This window comes from Xyrauchen texanus, chromosome 9 (assembly GCF_025860055.1).
Source record: "Xyrauchen texanus isolate HMW12.3.18 chromosome 9, RBS_HiC_50CHRs, whole genome shotgun sequence".
NCBI lineage: Eukaryota > Metazoa > Chordata > Actinopteri > Cypriniformes > Catostomidae > Xyrauchen > Xyrauchen texanus.
This window is the reverse complement of record NC_068284.1, coordinates 11,636,090-11,658,936: the sequence shown is the minus strand read 5'-3', so window position 1 is coordinate 11,658,936 and position 22,847 is coordinate 11,636,090. Positions and strand designations below refer to the sequence as shown.

Genomic DNA, 22,847 nt, shown 5'->3' with positions numbered 1-22,847 from the left:
AACCACCCACAACACCCTAGCATAATGGCAGTGAATTTTCCTTAGGCTCGGATTTCTCAAAAAGTAAATAAATAACTAAATCAGAAAATCAAGTTGAATATATAATAATCTATTAAACTACATACATCAGACACTGTATCTATTACTTCAGTATGACTCTATAACTTCTTTTATATTGCCTCTACAGTATGAATACTACATCCTACAGCCTTTTATGTTTTCTAGTCTTTTCATCAAGGAGCTTTAGCTCAACTCTTTATATTTGTGTGGCATTTAAAGGCAGTTTTCACATTTACAGCCAATCACAGCTGTTTCTGAGTCCTTTGAACTGATTTGTTTCTAAACTGACTTGATGCGTGATGCCTGTAATCCCTAAACAATGCACAATGTTGTGTCTGTAGCTCATTTTAACATTCTTAGTGTATAGTCTTCTTGAAACCAAATATAACTCTTGAAAAGATAAAGTTGGGTTGTATTACAACTTGTCTTTTATCTGTAGAATATTTTATTGGGTGAAACCTACAATAATTTAACTATAACACTGACCTTCAACTTTATTTTTCCCAGGCAGTCTTCACAGATCTGGAGATTCTGGCAGCTATTTTTGCAGCAGCCATCCATGATGTGGACCACCCAGGGGTCTCAAACCAATTCCTAATTAATACCAGTGAGTGTGGTCTTGTTTTCCTCCTCCCTGTACTTATTGAGAAATATGCATCCCTATGAATTCAAACTGCTGCAGTTATTGAAACTCAGACCAGATGGAAGGGCAAAGCTTCAATCCTATGACTGTTTCATGTCTCTCATAAACAAGTGCCTGTCTTTACTGCAGATTCAGAACTGGCCCTCATGTACAACGATGAGTCTGTTCTTGAGAATCATCACCTAGCTGTCGGATTCAAGCTTTTGCAAGGGGAAAACTGTGACATCTTCCAGAACCTCACCAAGAAGCAGCGACAGAATCTCAGAAAAATGGTCATTGATATGGTAGGCAAAATGTTTGCTGATCAACTAACTATTGACTCTCTTTCTGTTTACTCTTGCCAGTGCTAGGCAGTAATTGACTAAAAATGGTGAAATCTGAAGTGTGTGGGGGCACAAGGGCAATCTGGGGGTGCAATGCCCCCACCCCTACCCCAAGCCTCCCAGATTTCATTTAAAAACAAGAGTAGCTTGTAGATGCATTTTAAAGTTGCTTCCACATCACTGTTACAAGTTTAATCTGAAGTTCCCATCTCTCTCAACAGGTACTAGCAACAGACATGTCCAAGCACATGAGCTTACTGGCTGATCTAAAGACAATGGTTGAGACCAAGAAAGTGACCAGTTTGGGAGTGTTGTTGCTTGACAACTATACAGACAGGATTCAGGTGAGTCCCTGCTTGTGTGTACTATTATCAATTTCTTGTTGTGCCCTTAATGCCAATTTATACTTCTGCGTTGAACCTATGCCATAGGCTATGCATAGCTACGGTGGTTGCGGCATGGCCTACGCCATAGCCTGCCATACACCTCTACAAAAATGTAACAATGTGAGAACTCAACAGCTGTGATTAATCCGCTTTGAATCTAAATAATTTCCCCCAGGATGATGAAAACGATATCTGAGGTAGCATTGCATCTATGCATCATATCACATTGTATTTGGACATTGTATTTCTAAATACTTTTGAATCCACACATTACATTGCTTTGTTTATTTTTTAAATGAAGGTATTTCAATACGATAACAATACTCAGGAAAACCAACGTAGAACTATAAATGCAAACTGTGTTGTGCATACGGCGTACGTTCAGAGCAGAAGTATAAATCGGTCTTTAGCCATAGCTCTTAAAAACCTTCAGTCTTTAATGTCCTGTTTCACAATGTCCACAGGTCTTACGCAATATGGTTCACTGCGCTGATCTCAGCAACCCCACCAAGTCCTTAGATCTCTACAGACAGTGGACAAACCGCATTATGGAAGAGTTCTTCCACCAAGGTGACCGAGAAAGAGAGCGTGGCATGGAGATCAGCCCCATGTGTGACAAACACACTGCTTCAGTGGAGAAATCTCAGGTGGGAATCCAAATAATCCATCACCTTCATGTCAAATCTATAGGTCAAGAAAGAAACCAAGGGTGTCTTGGTTTGCTAACAACCTACATAACAATGTTATCTTACGGTGCGTTTGCTTTCTTTTCAGGTTGGTTTCATTGACTACATCGTTCACCCACTTTGGGAGACATGGGCAGACCTGGTGCATCCAGATGCACAGGATATATTGGACACTTTAGAAGACAACCGGAACTGGTACCAGAGTATGATACCGCAAAGTCCCTCGCCGCCCTTCTACGAGACAGGAACTGATGGCGAAGACAAGTTTCAGTTTGAATTGGAGGTTGAGGAAGAAGCTAAGCAAGAGACAGAGAAACTATTTGACATAGACTGCATAGAGATACATTCGCCTTCATCTGCTGAGACGTAGCACCTCACTACAATGGCTGCTGTATCGGCCATATTTGACTGAAGAAATGTTATTCTCATGCTGAGTGAGAATCCCTCAGAGTACTCTGCCTTGGGACTTTGTTGATGTTACAGAGCACAAAAGGGGAAGAGAACGTCCTCTGGAATCAAGTTGGAATATTCTGGAATCCATTGAAGTTGGACATTGCCAAAAGTTGATGGTCGTACCAAAAGTGCCCATCTGCTTGAACAATTCCCTAAGCTGTAATTTTATAATCAGATGTTTACAGTCTGATCTGAATGTGGGAGTGGGTTTCTGTGAAGGAGAATTACTGGCACTCGGATAAGAGGGATTTGTACTACAACGTCAAAGTGACTTTTTATAGTTTTTTGTATTTGTGTGTTTTGTGACCTTATTGGTGTCCCATAAAACAACCCTTTTTCACACGTCAAACGAGAGGAGTGTTACAGTGTTGAAAGCAAAATAATGGAAATCCCAGGCATGTATTGGGAATGTAGTCTTCCTTAGTTTTGGACAATAGCATAATCTAATTCTTGTGCCTGCATACTTTATTCAAATAACACAAAATCTTTGTACTTTGTAACAAATTGTTTCACTTTGTAAAGGTGTTCTTATAAAGCAATTCTTCTGGTACAAATAAAAGTAAGTTTTTTGGATTTATTAAAAGTAGGATCTAAAGAGTCCAGCATTTTAGTGGTGGCCCTAAAGAATGTTCCGGGTTCAATACAAGTTAGGTTCTATCAACAGCATTTGTGGCAATTATGTCAGTTACCACAAAACATTTAGACTAATAATTTTGATCCCTCTGTTTAAAAAATAAAATAATAAATATCAGTTACCGTAGTGTAGATATGGTCGAATATCGAAATGGACAAAAATAGCAGTTATGGTAAATATATACATTACATTTATTAATTTAGCAAATGCTTTTACCTAATGCAACATACAAATGAGGAATATAGCAAAAGCAATTAATCCTAAGGAGGCAATAAAAAAAAGTGCTCATATTATATATGTGTTATCATTATCCTATAATTATTATTATATAAGACACTTGCAATGGAAGTAAACAGGACACGCACTGAAGATTTAAAAGCAGAAGTGTGAATCTCAGATTTCTGTTAAAGTAATTGCTTAAAACTTGCACTTCCTTAAAAATCTGTTGTAGTGGAGCTATAAAGTTGCCTAAATTTTCAGACCTTTTAGCATTGGGACTACTGTTCTAGGTGGAAGAACTTCTTGTTATTTTCACTAACATGTCATGACAGGAGTTGGAAAAATGTAGTTCTTTATTTCCATTGTAAGTTCAGTACTGTTTGTTTGTTTGTTTGTTTGTTTGTTTTACAAACTGAGGGTCAAGTTGAAAAGATTTTCTGTGGTAATCAATATTATGCCTATCAATGACAAATGCTATCAAGAGAACCTCAAATCTTTCATTAAACAACTTTAATAAAGGAGACAAATAACCCAACACTTAATATTCAAATTATTTCTAACTAATTGTTTTTTATATATATATATATATTTACGAATGACCTCTTTGTCTCGTTAAATGTCATTAGTATACTGTCATCTCAAATGAACAAAAAAGGCATAAGTGTATACATTTGATAATTGATTATTCTTAAATCCTTTTTCATAACAGCAAATAATTTCTCTTTACATGTGTTATTCGTTCATATGTAATTTCCTAGAAGCTAACCATTTAACCGTATTCACAGAACGCAGCCAACAATAAACCTCAATTACACAATCACTGATGTCAAACAATTCAGTTCCTCCTGATGTTTGTGCTTACTGGTCAGGAAATGAATGAGATAGACGCACATCACTCAAACTGAGATTAGCCTTTAAATCGCTTAATTCTAACTGATCTGAATAAGCATCTCTCTCTGTTTCGTAATGATATGTACAATGTTTTTTTTGTTTTTTGCTTACACTATGTGTCAATGCATTTAATCTCAACCTTTACCAACAGAGGACTATTAGTCAAAAAAGCCTCAATGCAACTAACTACAGTTTAAGTGACATTTATTATGTATAATGTACCCAAATGCCATTTATGGTTATGATATGAATCTAGATATAACTGCAGACATTGCCTTTTTTTACTCATGTTTGTATCATTACAAAGCTGATTTACATGGACACTGTAGAACATTTGAGATTTCACTGGTGGAATCACTATTATATTTCCTATTATATTTATTATTATACTATAATTTTAGTATCAAACTTATGTAAAGGTTGTGTTGCACTTTTCTTACTTGTTCCAAAAAGAGATTAAAATGAGAAATAAATGAAAATATTGCTTTCAGTTTGTAATTGGTCAGTTGCTGTAACTTGGATATTCCATGTGTAAGATAGGATAGGATAGGATAGGATAGGATAGGCATGTCAGAGGGTGACGGGAGATACAGGGATACAAACGCAGAGGGAAGCAGTCAATGAGTTTATTAACAACTACGTTTGTAAACAAGGACAGGTGCACCCTGCACCGGCTGCAGTGATGAGCAGAGTCAAAAGCTATAGCCGCTCAGCAGACTAAGAAATTAGTGAGTTTGTATGATGAGTGCGTGCATTGTGGAAGTAAGGAGCAATCCGAAGAGAGTCTGTTGAAGCTGGTGTGGTGTGAAGCAAAGCCCAGGCGAGTTTCTCCACTGATACGTGGGCAGAGACATATGAATCCTTCTCCAAGGGAACTGGGTGACAATACAGGCGAAGGCAATGGTGAACAGGAAGGTAACCATACCTCTAGAGTAAGGCAACCAACATACACACAAGCAATCTCTAACTCAACAAGAGAGCACGGTTAACACTTGACAGCAAACAATAACTGGCAAAGAAAGAGGGAAAACACAAGTGCAATCAGTGAGAAGCAGGTGGAACGAGCAAATAAATCATTGCCATGATCATCACCTTCCCTGGAACGATCAGCGTTCCCATGGAAACGCTGACCATGCTTGCCAGCTCCACCTGTGAGACACAAGGGAGAGAAAAACAAACAACAGTATGAGCTGGCACAAATGCCAGAACGTGACAATATCCCCCCCAGGGATGCCTCCTGGCATCCGCAGCAAAGTTACCATGCAGACGGTGGAAGCGATCAATGAGGGTGTGGCCCAGGATATCCAGCACCGGGACCCAACACCTGTCCTCAGATCTTAAACCTCCCAGTCAACCAGATACTGGTACCCTCTGACCCTCCACCTAGCCTCGATCAGTCTCCTGACAGAATATGCCAGAGAGCCCTCAACCAGATGTGGGGGTGGTGGGTAGTGATTTGGTGCAAATTAGAATGCAAAACCAGTTTAATTTTGGATACCTGTGAGGTGAGGCGGTAATTTGAGGCAGACCACCACCAGACTAATGACCTTGGCAATGGGAAACAGTCTGATAAACTTGGAACCCAGCTTATGTGAGGGGAGATGGAGTGGAATGTCCTTGGAGGACAATCAAACCTGCCCGCACATGTAAGTGGGGGGCTTAGACCAGTGTTAGTCCACTGACCTCTTAACATGAGTGCCAGTCCGTAAGAGGGCTTCTCTGGCAGCTTTTCAGGTGTGTCGGCACCTCTGTAAAAATGCATGAATGGGGTTAGGGTTACCCTATCCTCAAACCCTCTAACCAATGATGCCACTCACCCAAGGCCAACCAGACAGCCCATAATTCCTGGTTACCGACGTCGTAATTCCATTTTGCCAGTGTTAAGCGGTGCGAAAAAATGCACACAGATGCATCTTTCCATCCGAGGGAGAGCGCTGTGAAAGGACCGCTCTAACACCGAAGTTGAACACATCCACCTCCACCACGAACTGACTAGCAGGGTCAGGGTAATTAAAATAGTTGCGGTTGAAAACCACTCTTTAAATTTAGAAAACACGGCATCAGCCCTTGGAGACCAAAAAAAGTCAGTGTGCATGGAGGTGAGATCTGTCAGGGGCATGGCAAGTTGGCCATAATTTCTTCTAAACCACTGATAAAAATTGCCAAACCCCAAAAATCTTGCAAGAATCTGGAATTGACCACCCTGAGATGGCTTTAACCTTGGCCGGGTCCATGCACACTCCCTCGGACGAAACGATGAACCCCATGAACAGAATCAACTGTGCATGAAAAGTGCACTTCTCCGCCTCCAAAAACTGCTGAAGCACCAGCCTGATGTGCCCCACATTGTCCTGCATATTCTGGGAGAAGATCAGAATATCATCAAGATAAACAAAAACAAAACGATGGACCATGTCCCTAACCACATCATTCACAAGCAGCCTGGAAGAGGGTGGGGGAATTGACCAATCTGAAAGACACAACCAAATATTCAATGTGCCCCCTAAGGCTGTTAATTGCCAACTTCCACTCATCCCCCTCCCTTATATGAACTCTGATATGGACCAGGTGAAAAGCATTGACCTGCGCTCCAACTTTGTAAGGCCGGATGCCCCCTGCAAGAGTTCAAAGGCTGAGGACATCAATGGCAAAGGAAAAAGATTCTTCACCATGATGGCATTCAGCACCCGATAATCTTTGCGGGGTCTAACCAACCCACCCTTCTTCTCCAAGAAGATGAACCCCACCCCTGTGGGCGAAGAGGAAGGGTGGATGAGACCAGCTGCTAAAGAATAATTTATATACCTGTTCATGGTCTCCCTGTTGGGAGCTGAGAGTGAATACAGCCATCCTCAAGGAGAAGAAGTGCCAGGAAGCAATTGTCATATGGACAGCACAGTCATACGGGTGATGAGGAGGGATCTCTGCATGTGACCGGCTGAACACCGTCCTCAAGTCATGGTACGCCATCGGTACTCAAGACAAATCTGCCAGCTCCTCCTGCAGTGAAACACAAGACTGGACAGGGGAGACAGCAGAGTTAAGACAATGTGAACAACAAAAAGAGCTCCAAGCAAGGACTGTGTTGGTTTCTCAATCTATTTGTGGGTTGCACGTTACCAACCAGGGATGTCCCAGAACAACTGTGGTCGATGGGGACAGGATGAGATAGAAAGACAACTGTTCAGAGTGGTGGCCGAAGACAAAGGCGATTGGTTTCGTGGAATGGGTGATTACTGACAGGGGTGTGCCACTATGTGGGTGGTGATGGGCTCATCCAATTGGACCCTGGGTAGCCTTATTTGGAAGCCAATCTGTGTCAATGAAATTCTCGACACCGGAATCTACCAAAGCTGAAAGCGTTTGACTGTCCATTCTATTTAGCAGCCGGGCCGGGAGAAGTGTGCCACATTCGGGGGCTTTGTCCAAGGGTGTCGCTCGCGCATGCCAGTAACCCCCTTACTACTGACGAGCATTGTCTTTTAACAGACATGTTGCATAGCACTCTTTCCTTATGTGACACCGGAAATCTACCCACCTGCATGGGCTCAGAGTCGTGTTGACGATGATCATGATGCTGAGTCAGGCGTTGATCGACTTGGATGGCCAGCTCCACCAAATCATCGAATCAAGGGGGAAGATCCAACTGATAAATCTCATCCAGGATAGTATCAGAAAGTCCCTGCACGAATAGGTCCCACATAGCATGATTGTTCCAGTCGCTGGAAGCGGACAGGTTGTGAAACTCTAACACATAGTCAGCTTCTGATCAATTACCCTGGGATAGTCCTGATAAAATCCTCCCAGCCTCCCAAACTTTAGCTGCATGGTCACACACTCTGTGAAGTTATTTATTTGTAATTTTTGAAAGCATATATAAACAAATGTAAAAATTTAAGTGTTTTAAGATAAAATTCAAGACTGCCGAACATATATTTCTCGGAAATAAGTAATTATCATAAACAAATGATTTTGTGGATTTCTAAACTAGTTTCTTTGATATGCACTTTAAATTGGAGTGAGAGATACAAAGGGAGTGACTGTCACTTTGCTCACAGCTTATTGGTCCAGTATCTGCATATTAGCTGTTTCGCATACATTATTATAACGATGAACCTCGTTGAAAACCTATCCACATTACTGGAACCATGAATTCAGTGTTTGCTCAAACTTAGCTTTGTGACATAGGCCACAGGAGTTTCCAAGGCCCACAAATGGGTAGAGGGTCTCTGGGAAATTTCAGGGGTTACTGTTTATATATGCTTTCAAAAATTACAAATAAATGTAAAGGAATTTAAATTGAAAATGGTTCTCTTCAGGTATATCTAATGTACTAGTGGGCAGAAAAAAATATATGCTTAATAGATAGTAGAAATTTTCCAGATAACATTTTAATAATGTATTTATTATATTTTTAATACTTTTAATTACAATATAAAAACAAATCATTTAATTTAGCAAACAACATGTCTTTATAATATCTCAATTTCCACATTTCTCACACAGTAAAAATGGGTCTTTCTTTATACATGAAAATATATTATTGCCTTAAGAGTTTAAGAAAGGGATCATTGGGCCTGTGTAGATTAGTGAGTATTGATGCTGACTACCACCCCTGGAGTCAGTTCTAATCCAGGATGTGCTGAGTGACCCCAGCCAGGTCTCCTAAGCAACCAAATTAGCCCAGTTGCTAGGGAAGGTAGAGCCACATGGGTGGGTCACATTGTGATTAGTGGTTCTCCCTCTCAATGGGGCATGTGGTAAATTGTGCGTGGATCATGGAGAATAGCATGAGTCTCCACATGCTGTGAGTCTCTGTGGTATCATGCACAGTGAGCCACGTGATGCGCGGATTGGATATCTCAGACGCAGAGGCAACTGAGACTTATCCTCCACCACCCGGATTGAGGTGAGTAAGCGCACCACCACAAGGACCTAGTAAGCAGTGGGAATCAGGCATGCAAAATTGGGGGAGCAAAAAAAAAAAGGGGGGTCATCATATTTTTGGGTTCTAAATGTTGACCATAATGTAGCTAAAAGAATTAAATAATATTTGATAATATGTGCCAGTTTGCAAACAGTGTAGGATTCATGTAAAAACTTTCTGCATACTAGAGTATCAGGCTTTATCTGCTTAGTTAAAATGCAGTTTTGTAGGATTTTTGTCTCTAAATGTTAATACACAGCTATCAGTGTAAATATATCAAATAAGTATACTGTATTTGCCCTTAAAAAACATAAAACCTTAATTCCTTAATGGAGAAAAAAAGAAATTGAGAGGTTATTGATTTTGAGCAATTCTATTGCATTGTATAACACTAAGAAAATTACAAGCAAATAAGCTCTATCATTTATGAGTAGTGGAATGTGATTTTTTTATTGTTATGTATCACTTGTTTCTTACGTTAATGCAAACAAAATGAACAACAACAGAGTGAGTCTACACACTCGCTCTACTGTAGCCGCCTATCTGACCAGATAGAGATCATGTCGACGTGACAGCTAGCACCACCCAGATGGAAAAAAAAACACTAAAGTGTATTTTGCACAAAAAGACTTTGGTTTTATTAAGTAACTTTCACCTTACAATTTACAGATAATGATGACGATCAGCTTAAGCAAGCTGAAATTTGTGTAGCAAACATTTTGCAGTGCTTGCACTAACTAAAAAATAATTACAATGCCTGATTGGCGAGCACATAGGGTGGGTGCCATTTGTGCCACCTTAGATGTACAAAATATTTGATGGGTATCAGAAAGTAATTGCTGTGGATGTCGCTTTTAGGGTTTCAGGGTTTGTTCTAAATCCTACGAGCCTGGCTAAAATGCTGTTCAGTTGGTTTATCTGGTGAGCAACCTGGTCTCCCAGTCAGACCAGCTAAAAAGTGCTCAAAACTAATCTAAAACCAGCCAACTGGCCAACCTGACCAGGCAGGGAGACCAGCTAAAGAGTTTATGCTTTTTATCCAACTTTTCCAGCAGGTAAAGGAGGGATCCGTGGCATATATAGGGACCAGAATATCATTAAGACTTGGCTTGGGCCCTACTGAATTGGGCCAGTAAGCAGCCACCTTGCAACCATAACACCCTAGCCACTGCAAATTAATGCCCTGGCAACCACACATTGAATCCTCACATTGGGTCATTAGAGTGCACTGCAGAAGGAAAAATGAAGAGGGTTAGGGCAAGAAAATATAGCTGTTTACTGAACATCCTGTGACACTTAGGTGAACTTTTTTCCATTGCACTCAAGTCAGGAGCCATGAAAGCTTGTGAAGTTTTTTTGAAGTGCCACAAGAACTTTGCAGTGTAGATGTTTGACATCAAAGTGCTTGTTATTCTAGAGAATAGCATGTGGAAACCCAATCCATGAGGGCCACTGGAGGCTTTTGTAGGGCTCCCAGGTCCAAAGGAGGAAGTTATTGAGCTTCTTCATGCCAAAAACAAGTTTGACCACTTTCCCTTCACAAAAAAGGCCCAACTTCCTGTTATCAGGACTTGTTTATCATGCAGTTGAGATGAGGTAAGACATATCTGATAACGGTTTCAGGGAATTCATTCAAGGGGAATTAAACAATGAGTTTGTTGACAGAGAGGAAGGCAGCCAATTCCTGTGTGTATACCAGATCCTGAATGATTATATATCTAAACAAGCAATTTTACATAAGCAAGAGTGCAATTGTTTAACTCATATAAAACTTCTATTCTATTGTTGTGATAAATCTTGAACTGAGTATGCAAATGTACATAAATGAGTTTGCAGGTAAATATACGTGTGGCAGAGGTAGTAGTTTATAAGTAAACGTGTCTCTTTCCCAGGTAATCTTTTTACCAAATCTTATCTTCACTCTTGCTTGCTCTCTCACCCAGTACCACAAACATTATCTGTCAAATATTCTGTAGAACTCAAACAGTAAATAAATTAATCTTATTAAATATTTACACCTTGCTAAAATGCTAAACATATTACCCAAACACCCATAATCATTCTGCTTAAGTTCTTTTACAAAACCACTGACATTTTTGCATACTTTTTTTCAAAGAAATGAGATGCTTTGTACAAATACTCAGCACATCATAGTGTTTGTTAATGTTCTTTATAACTTGCTACACTTCAAGCACAATGTAGTACCTATAATATAAAGTTAATATGTCACACTTAAATCTGATATAGTAAATATTTGACAACATAAGTGTGTTAAGGCATGTTCAATAATAATTGATTGAAAGTGTAATACACTTATTCCTTAATGTACACTTTTTTAAGGTAATCTGAACTGCATATTAAATGTTATGTATATTTACTTTACAATACACTATAACCTGTGTATGTTCTATTTATATTTTCATCCAGTTTTCCTGTAAAATGTATCATTTATATATCATTGAATCTTACTTAAACAGAAAGAATGCTTTATATATTCTTGTATTATTATGTCCAATCTATATTAATATGCAACAACCAAGTCCATGTGTATTCAGTCAGGAAACCTGTTAACAAACATTCTCATATGAATTTCTTGGTTTATAGTAATTCAGGTCATGACTCAAATTACCTGCATTTAGTCAGCAGGCTCACAGGAGTTTCCAGTTGTTGTTCACAAGATTTCATGATTTTCAGTGCCCTTTTTTTAACCTTCAAATTTTTACAGCCAAGAAAATGTCAGTATTGGCTGACTCCTTTGGACATTATATGGCACATGATACTAAACAGCTTCAGTAATACATGGCAATATGCACAAATGTGACACTTAAAATTAACAGATGTTCTGAATCAGAAGCAGATTTCATGCACTTTGTTCAGTCACTGAAACTTTCACACAATGTAAGTTTAACCAGTATAATGTCAAACAGTGATGGTAAACGTAATAACTGGAATGATGAAGAGACAATATTCCTTGTATGTTTCAGAGATGACAAATAGAGAGAATTTGTTTGGTGACATTTTCCGCTGATAAAAATATATGAACACAGGTTGATAATCATTGTTATCAACCTCTTAAAAATCCAAACAAAGATGTAGCGCAGTCTTTAATGAGATTATGCATAAACTCACAGTATCCAATGGCTCCAACGGCGGGCCTGTGAGTGTTCCCAAACTGTAACAGTAACGGGGTGAGACAGTCTCAACCACCTTGTGCCACAATTTCACAATCAAAAGATGTCTGTCTACTGACAGAATGGGCAGTTGGATGTGTTCGGTTGCTATGGCAGTAATATAAGCATATAAGCAATAAGCATATTAAGCGGGGTAAGATGCCAAATTGTACCCCACGCATGCGTGAGTAGATTCCTGCTTAGTGGAATCCTCCATGGAGGGGCATTGAAAAGCTTTATTAAATATGGAAACCATGGGTGCTTGGGCCATTCTGGCACAACTAGCAGTACAGTTTTCTTGTCCTCCCAAATTTTGCACAATACTTATGCATACATACCTCACCAGGGGATCCGTCTCCGTTTTCCTTGGTGGCAGTCATTCAGTGGTGAAGTGTAGAATTCAGAGATCGCTGGAGCACCTCAGGGTGTAGAAGAAAACTCTTATCTACCCACTGTGAGGTTGTGTATCTTGACAGCAATTCAGTAGAGAAAAATCAAGAAGTAGTACAGAATTGGAATAAGAGTTATCGCTACCCTTAAGAAGAAAAGGAGATAGCACTGTGTGACACCATAGATATGCCCGATGACGTGGAGCACAAAGTAATTAAAATTGCAGAGATTTTAAAGAGTTTCAGGGATTGGTTACACCAGCGGATATAACCCATAGCATCATCTTAAAGATGACACAGCATTGCAATTACTGACTTGAAAGGGAACAGCTGAACATGCCGCAGTGTGCAAAAGTGGCACAATTGTTCAGTGAATACACCCATCTATGTTTACATACTTAAAGCTGCTATAAGTGATTTCCTGGAAAAGTATGCATAAATTCCTCTTCCTATTCCCTTAAAGATATTAAGTAAGTGTCCTGAGATAGCTGTAGACTTTGTAAACAGCAAACAAAAACGTGTCTGTGGATATTGACGCTTTTCACCTGTCAATCATTTTGATTGTTGTAATAGTGTTGTACAACACACTCCGAAATAGTTGGGACAGTTGAGTGTTTACCATTGTGAAACATCACCATTTCTTCTAATAACACGTATTAAGCATTTGGGCACTGATGACACAAGTTTGTTAAATTTAGAACGTGTAATTTTCCCCCAATCATCAATTATGTAGGTCTATAGCTGCACAATTGTACGGGGTCTTCGTTGCCATCTATTGCGCTTCATAATGCACCACACACTTTAATTTGAAGATGGTCAGGACTGCAGGCAGGCCAATCTATCAACCACACTCTCTGCTCACACAGCCATGCACTTGTAATCTGGGCCGTATTTGGTTTAAAGTTGTCCTGCTGGAAAATGCAGGGACGTCTCTGGAAATTGTTGTGCTGGATGGCAGTATATGTTGCTCCAAGGTTTGTACGTATCTGTCTGCATTCATGGTGTTCTCACAGATGTGCAAGTTACCCATGCCATGGGCAGTGACACACCCCTGGCCCATATAAACACTGGATTTTGGACCTGATGCTAATAACAGCTTGGATGGCCCTTTTCATCTTGTCCCAGAGAACACGACGGTTGTGTTTTTAAAAAAATATTTTAAATGTGAACTCATCGGACCAAAAAACATGGTTCCACTGTTCTACTTTCCATCTAAGATGAGATCGAGCCAAGAGATGTGGGCAGCACTTCTGGACAGTGTTGATGTATGGCTTCTGCTTTGCATAGTAAAGTCTTTTTTGCAGCAGCGAGTGGTGTTGACAAACAAATGTTTTCTAAAGTAATCCCAAGACCATATCCAATAAAGATGAATGATGTTTATTAAGACAGTGACGTCTGAGGGATCAGAGATCACATGCATTCAGAAGTGGTTTTCATCTTGCCCTTTACACACCAAGACTTTTAACTATATTATGCAATGTAGAGGGTGAAATGCCCAAAATCCTTCCAATTTGTCTTTAGGGAACATTGTTCTCAAAGTGCTGGATTATTTGCTGAAGCATCTGTTTGCATATTGACAAGTCTTGAACAATCCATGCTCTTGAGGGACTAGGCTGTTTTTGGAGGCTCCCTATATAATCTGACACGATTGCCTCACCTGTTTAACATCTCCTGTTTCAACACCTTGTTATTTTAATCAGAGTGGCTAAAAGAGGCTACTCTGATAAGCTGAAAAACAAGTTTTCAGCTAACGACCCTGCATCAGTGTGGAGTGGCCTGAAAAAACTTACTAATTACAAGACTCCTACCCCCAACCCTGTGGTGGACCAACAACTGGCTGACGACCTGAATGTGTTCTACTGCAGATTCGAAAGGCCCAATTTCACACCCCACACATACTCAGACCTTCACTTCACACAAACATTAACACCTCCTGCAACCACCCTCCTCCCCCCTCCTACTACACAACCTCCACTCAAGATTTGTGAAGATGATGTGTGCCGTGTCTTTTGGAAGCAAAGGTCAAGGAAGGCTTCAGGCCCAGATGGCGTCTCACCAGCATGCCTTCGTTCCTGTGCTAACCAACTGGCCCCCATCTTCACACAGATCTTCAATAGATCACTGGAGCAGTATGAAGTCCCATGCTGCTTCAAATGCTCAATTATTATCCCTGTTCCTAAGAAACCAAAAATCACAGGACTTAATGACTACAGACCTGTCGCCCTGACATCTGTGGTCATGAAATAATTTGAGAGACTGGTGTTGGCCCACCTGAAGGACATCACTGGACCGTTTCTAGACCACCTTCAATTTGCTTATTAAGCAAACAGGTCTGTGGATGATGCAGTCAACATGGGATTGCATCATGTCCTGCAACATCTGGACAGACCGGGGACATACGCAAGGATCCTTTTTGTGGACTTCAGCTCGGCTTTCAACACAATCATCCCAGCTATTCACCGGAATAAGTTAAACCAACTCCCTGTTCCCATGACTATCTGTCAGTGGATTGATTACCAGCTTTCTGACGGACAGGCAGCCGCTTGTGAAGCAGGGAAAATTCACGTCCACCACCTTTACCATCAGCACTGGTGCCCCCCAGGGATGTGTTCTCTCCCCACTACTCTTCTCCCTCTACACCAATGACTGCACCACCAATGATCCCTCTGTCAAGCTCCTGAAGTTTGCAGACGACACCACTGTCATCGGCCTCATCCGAGATGACGATGAGTCTGTATACAGAAGTGAGGTTGAACAGCTGGCTGTCTGGTGCAGTCAAAACAACCTGGAGCTGAACACGCTCAAAACGGTGGAGATGATTGTGGACTTTAGGAGGAACATCCCAACAATGACCCCCCCTCACCCCCTCACCATTCTAAACAGCACTGTTGCAGCAGTGGAGACATTCTGGTTCCTGGGTACTACCATCTCACAGGACCTGAAGTGGGAGACACACATTTACACCATTGTGAAAAAGGCCCAGCAGAGGTTGTACTTCCTTCACCGGCTGAGGAAGTTCAACCTGCCACAGGCGCTGCTGCTGATACAGTTCTACACAGCAGTCATTGAGTCTGTTCTCTGCAGTTCAATAACTGTCTGGTTTGGTGCAGCTACAAAATCAGACATCAGAAGAGTACAGAGAACAGTTCGGACTGCTGACAGACTTATTGATTTGCACCACTTGTGTGTGTATGTGGGTATGTATGAAGGTGAGTGTATGTACGTATATGTATAATTATTTATTTGTATTATTCTTTTTTTTATTATCTGTGTCTTGCTGCTGTTTTTGTATGGTTGTACACTGGAAGCTCCTGTTGTTACGATCCCTGGTTGTCTGCCCCAGATTTCTCGTGTCGCCGTCACCATGATTCCCGACCCTCATCACTGTTCTCACCTGATTGTCGTTTGTTATCATCATGTCTCTGTGTATTTAAACCCCGCTCTTTCTCCATTCCCTTGTCGTTCGTTGTTTTGATGTTCCGATGTTTTACTAATGTTTGCTCTCGTGCCTGTCTTGCTGTGTTCATCCTGCCATGTTCATCCAGTTCTTGTACCTCCGATGTTTTCATGTTTTAGTTTCAGTTTTCCCCCCGTGGATGTTTCATTTGTTCCTGTTTGTCGTATTTCCACTGTTGATTAATAAACCCGCGTGTAGATCCTCACTCCTCGTCTGCCTCCTTCTGCTTAACGTAACACCTGTCACCAAGACAAATTCCTTGTATCTGTAAGCATACTTGGCAATAAAGCTGATTCTGATTCTGAATTGCCTGTCTCAACTTTTTTGGAGCATGTTTCAATAACTGTACATTTTCAAAAAACAATACAATTCACAAGGTAAAACATCATATTATTTGTAGTTGTGGTGCTTTCAATTTAGCAAAGTTTGTTATAATTTACGAATCAATCCTTTTTGTTTTTATTATCATTTTTCATACTCTCCCTACTTTTTTGGAATTGGGGTTGTATGTAAAGCGGTTCTATGATTCATAATGTTTGTCGGTTAAGGCCGCTGTTGTGCTACTGTTGAATTTGACAGCCACAGAAACAAACAATTCTGCTTTTTTGCATGGTTTTGTCTGGTTTTGGAATTAGTGGGCATGGCTATTTCAATGGCTCAGTCACCTGAATGCTTCAGAATCCTAAAATCACTTACAGCTACTTTAAAATACTCACAGCGCTGTGCAATTTCAGCACATTTAGCACCTAGTTTTACTGGATTGTGTGTGGTCAGTCAATAAGACTTTTTTGTGCTGAAATACTGTGCACAAAAGGTGTAATCCCCCCCCTCAAAAGCGCAGTCATGGCTAAACCCTTAGGAACGTTTTCATTGATCATTCCAATCAGGTGTGAGTGGATCCGATGCCGACCAACAGTAAGATAAGCTTTCGGTAGTTTTCAATAAGGCGGTGGCTTGCACTCAAGTGGTTTGGGGAAAAAATCATTGTAAGGATGACAAGGAGGGAACGAAGACGTAGAGTTCTTCACAAGTAAGCTTTTAATGGCCACAGCACTGCTCACAACTCATATTTTCCTCCACAAGCAAATCTTCACAATTAACATAAAACTTTTCTGGTTCTCAACAAAACTTCTCAATTAACATAAAACTTTTCTTATACGCTGTACGCGGCAACACTGGAATGACGCGTGTCACACTCTCCCTTCTGGAGGTTCTGAGGCAGTTTTTATGCCGCTCTCCCCATGCTCACTGAAATTAGAGACAGGTGTTAGACATAATTTGCCCCCCCATTTCTGGAAAGGAAGTCAGCGACAGCCATCTGCACCCCCGGTCTGTGGACCACCTCGAATTTAAAGGGCTGGAGGGCCAGATACCAACGGGTGATCCGGGCGTTAGTATCCTTCATGCGGTGGAGCCATTGGAGTGGGGCGTGATCCGAGCAGAGGGTGAAGGCCCGCCCCAGCAGGTGATATCGGAGCGTGAGGACCGCCCACTTGATGGCTAGACACTCCTTCTCTACCATGCTGTACTTGGTCTCCCTCAAGGAGAGAAGCGGCCCCCCACAAAGTGCGACTTTAACCTGCGTGAATGCCTGTTGGCACTGCTCCAACCATTGGACTGGGTCTGGAGCCCCCTTTTTAGTGAGGTCAGTCAGCGGGCTGGTGACTTCCGAATAATTAGGCACGAACATCCTATAATAGCCAGCCAGCCCCAGGAACTGCCTCACCCCCTTTTTGGTCTTGGGTCTTGGGCAGGTCGCAAACGCCGTGGTCTTGTCAATTTGGGGGCGCACCTGGCCATGACCCAAGTGGAACCCCAGATGCCATACCTCCACACACCCAATCACGCACTTCTTTGGGTTTGCTGTGAGCCCCGCCCGCCGCAGCGACCTCAGGACCGCCCTTAGATGTTGTTTCTGCCACTGCCAATCATTACTGTAGATGATTATATCATCTAAATAGGCAGCGGCATAAGACGAATGTGGTCTGAGGATCCGATCCATGAGGCGCTGAAACGTGGCCGGGGCAACAAACAAACCGAACGGAAGTGTCACAAATTGGTGCAATCCAAACGGCGTGGAGAAGGCTGTTTTTTTTGCGGGAAATTGGTGTCTAGGGGATCTGCCAATAACCCTTTGTCAAATCCAATGTCGAATAAAATCGAGCAGTACCTAACCGATCGAGCAGCTCATCAACACAGGGCATCGGGTATGCGTAAAATTTAGACACAGTGTTGACTTTTCTATAATCCACACAGAAGCGAACTGACCCGTCACTCTTGGGAACAAGAACAACCGGGCTGGACCAATCACTGTGGGATTCCTCTATTATGGCCATATAGAGCATCGCATCCAATTCTTCCCGAACTATTTATTTTTATGTTCGGGCAAGCGATAGGGGCGGCTACGTACCACAACTCCCGGCTCGGTCTCGATGTGGTGTTGGATGATGTTCGTACGACCCGGTAGAGGGGAAAACACATCTGCAAACTCCTTTTGCAACTCGGCAACCTCTGTGAGTTGGCACGGTGAGAGGTGGTCCCCACAAGTGACCAGGGTATTATGATTGTGATTTTTATTTACCTCCGGTCCGAGCTCCGCCCTCTCTGGAACTACCATGGCCAACGTCACAGGGACGTTCCCTCCACAATTTCAGGAGGTTGAGGTGATATATCTGACATGCGCCCCCTCTATCAGTTCGTTTCACATTATAATCGAGATCCCCCACTCGTCGTGTGACCTCAAAGGGTCCTTGCCACTTGGCGAGTAATTTAGAGCTCGATGTTGGGAGCAATACGAGTACCTTATCTCCCGGTGCAAATTCCCTTAGCTCAGTACCCCTGTCATACAGCCGGCGTTGGCGCTCTTGAGCTTTGAGCAAATTCTCCTGCGTTAATTGATCCAGTGTGGAGTTTTGCTCGAAGATCACGTACTGAATTTCATTCTTAATATTAGAAGGTTCCTCCTCCCAAGCTTTGCGGATGACGTAAAGCACTCCGCGCGGGCGCCGCCCATACAGCAGCTCAAATGGGGAGAAGCCAGTGGAGGCTTGTGGAACCTCTCGAACTGCAAATAACAGGGGGTCGAGCCACTTATCCCAATTCCTAGCGTCTTCGTGCACGAACTTACGAATCATATTTTTGAGCGTTTTATTAAATCGTTCCACTAGGCCATCTGTCTGCGGATGGTACATGCTAGTGCGAATCGACTTAATGCCCAACAGTTCGTAAAGCTTTCGAAGTGTACGTGACATAAATGTTGTGCCCTGATCAGTGAGGATTTCCTCCGGAATCCCCACCCGAAAGATTACTTTGAAGAGTGCCCCTGCAACACTACGTGCTGAGATGTTGCTCAGAGGCACCTCTAAAAAAAGACATATTTACATGAGCAGCAGATGGGATGTTGATTACTGCTTAGGAAACTATGTTTCTGTCAATATGTGAAAAAAACACAACATGAATGTATGAGAACAAATTGAATTGGTATACATTGCATAGATAACTTTATATTTAACATATGAAGTTTGAATTTGAAATTAAATCAATCATCTGTCCCAAACAAACAACATAACAAAAGTAGGATATTAGGATATTACGTTAAGATTTTCATGGCAATTGCAAATATGAAAATGGGTGCTAAGAATACTTTTGGTCACTTCCAAATTGTTCACCTTTCCAGAACTGAAACCAAAATGCATGATGCCCAGTTCTTCTTTACCCTTTCATCTTCTAAAAACTAGCCAACTGCAGAGGCCTACAGCTAAACCGAGGTTACTGAAGGCCAAGAGGCATAATAACAATATACGATTGACGTTATTATTATTTACAATGCTTGATAGCTAGATAACATTTACGTATTTCTAAAGAATCGTTATCTTCAGTAGATAAAAGCTAAAGCTAATTGTTAATATCAAGGTAATAAGAAAAAAGTCTTTGTCTCTTTCCTCTTTGTGTGGCTTATGTGTATGGCAAAGAGCTTGGGACAATCTAAGACTGCAATCATATAAAATGGTCTAGGACTGTATTGCCTGGGGCCAGTGGTGGTTCTAGCTGGTATGGCGCACTGGGCAAACCCCCGCCCATGGCAAGATACCGCCACAGGCAGCTGCCCATGCCGCCCATGCCTACATCTGCCACTGCCTGGGGCATATTTCTCATAGTAAGACTATTAGAAGGGAGAGTTCATTACATGGATGAGAAATGAGTCACTCTATAAAATCAGAATGATTTACAGAGATGTGAGGCTGCAATGCAGTTTTGGAGATAAGTGGATCTCTTTTAAATATTTTTCAACAACACAAACAAACAAGGTACATCAACAAATCTCTGAATATAACCTCAATTGTTCAGCCATAGGTTGAGCATAGCTAGTACAAAGAACAGAAAACACACTATGAACAAACAAATAATTAAATAAAAGAAAAACAAAAATAAATAAAATTAAAAAATAAATAAAAAGGGACTTTTTAAATTAATTGAAACGTATCCAAAAGAGAAATCAGTCTAAGTGCTTTCTGATTTTTAACAAATGTTAAAGATTTGCACAAGAGTTTAACCTCATTCATCCAGTGATTAAAGTTGGGTTTAGATTTAAACCATCTGCATTTATGAATGAAAAACTTTCCAAAACATAACAAGAAATTAATAACAAAATCACAATCTTTGTTTTCCAGACAAACACCAAACCTAATTAACTTCCATGTGAGAGGTGGGAGACCTTAACCAATTCTGCACCTCACTCCAAAAGGGTTGGACCAGATCACAATCAAAGAAGACATGCTCTAGATTTTCAATATTTGTTTCACAAAAAACACAAATATTCACATCAAAATTAAATTTAAATCTTAAAAATTCTTTAGTAGGATAAATCTCATTTAAAATTTTGAAGTTCACCTCCTTATAGCTTTAGGAGGGAGAGGAAAAGACAAATAATTTTTCCTAATTTTTTTTTATTTCAACCTTATCAAAATCTTTACGCACGTATTCCCGTCTAATTGGGTTTGGCTAATAAGCCTGTAAAAACAAATTCTAATGACTCTATTTGTACATTTTTTATCACAAAAATCATAACCTGGAGAGGAGAGCTGTCTCAGTACTGGGGAGATTTTGGAGTACAACATGTCTGTAACCATTAATCTTAACAGAAGTGGTATAGCTCTAATCATTCTATTAAACATATTAACGGTACACTGTACTTGGAATTTCTCACAAAACTCTCTATACAGTAACACATTTCCATTATCATCCAAGAAATGGGCAATAGCCCAAATCCCTTTAGATATCCATTCCTCAAGATATACAGATTTTCTGCCAAACTTTATATATCTACTATTCCAAACTGGAGTGTTGTGAGGAGTGAAGTTATGTTTGAACAATAGTTTCCAATAGAGCAGCACTTGCTGATGGAAGGCTGAAAGTTTAACTGGTAACGAGGTGCACTCAAAGTCACAACATAACAGAAAGTGTATTCCCCCAGTTTGTTAAAGATAGCATTGGGGACAATAAACCAAAAGGAGTGGTTATTTTGAATGAAGGATTTTAACCATTTCAATTTCAAAACACGATAGCATTCACCCCACCGTCTTCATATTTTTTAATCATGTCCTCCTTTCTAATGTACTGACACTTATTTCTCCAAATAAATTTAAAATTCACCTTATTTATTAATTTAATCATTCGTGTCGATATGGGCAAGGAGAAGGCTGGATAGATGAGTCTGGACAAACTATCCATTTTAGATAAAAGAACCCTTCCAAAAATTGTAAGATCCCTCTGCAGCCATCTATTCAATATGGACTTACATTTATCTATGTTATTCAACACATTTTTATTCTTCATAACCTCTTTATCTTTAGAAATAATAATCCCCAAATATTTAACTTCCCTTTTAATTTGTATATTAGATAATGACTGCAAAGGAAACTCATGCAGTGTTAACATTACACATTTGTTTAGGTTTAAATGTAGCCCCGAAGCTTTAGAAAACTGGTTAATAGAATGTAAAGCTCATGGAATTTGATATTCATTCTTTAGAAACAATGTTGTATCGTCAGCAAACTGACTTATAAGTATATGTCTATCCAACACTGAAAGACCTTCAATACCATTATTTTTAATCAATATAGATAATAACTCTGCAACCATTATAAATAATACTGGTGAGCTACCACATCCCTGCCGAATCCCTCTTTTAATTGGAAATCTTGAGCAGGTTCCATGCCCTAGAGCTACAGAGCTATTGATTCCATTATATAACATTTCAATTAAATTTATAAATTTTACTCCAAAACCCAAATGATGCAAGGTTTTCAAAATAAAAGGATGCTCTACAGCATCAAAAGCTAGAAATCTAAAAAAAATAAGAGACCCACTCTCTTGAACCATCTCACTATAATCGAGTAAATCTAAAACCAATCTAATATTATTATGAATTGACCTTCCTCCCAAAAACCCTGATTGTGTCTCACTAATTATAACAGAAATACCCTTTTTCAGCCTAGAAGCAATAGCCCCAGAAAATATTTTATAATCAATGTTAAGCAAAGTGATAGGCCTCAGATTGTCTAAGACTCTTTTATCTTTACCAACTTTTGGAATCAATGTAATCAAACC

At 40.5% G+C, this 22,847-nt stretch overlaps 1 protein-coding gene across 5 annotated transcripts in view; it reads left to right on the top strand.

Moving 5' to 3' along the window:
- Positions 1–4,756, top strand: part of LOC127648843 (cAMP-specific 3',5'-cyclic phosphodiesterase 4B-like) — a 92,618-nt gene extending 87,862 nt beyond the window's left edge. For all 5 annotated transcript variants that reach the window (XM_052133621.1, XM_052133623.1, XM_052133622.1 and 2 more), the window contains 5 exons: positions 568–667; positions 833–987; positions 1,248–1,370; positions 1,877–2,059; positions 2,187–4,756. In XM_052133621.1, the coding sequence (XP_051989581.1) occupies positions 568–667; positions 833–987; positions 1,248–1,370; positions 1,877–2,059; positions 2,187–2,468 (843 nt within the window). In that variant the 3' untranslated portion in view covers positions 2,469–4,756. The remainder of the gene's footprint in view (positions 1–567; positions 668–832; positions 988–1,247; positions 1,371–1,876; positions 2,060–2,186) is intronic.
- Positions 4,757–22,847: the final 18,091 nt, after the last annotated feature.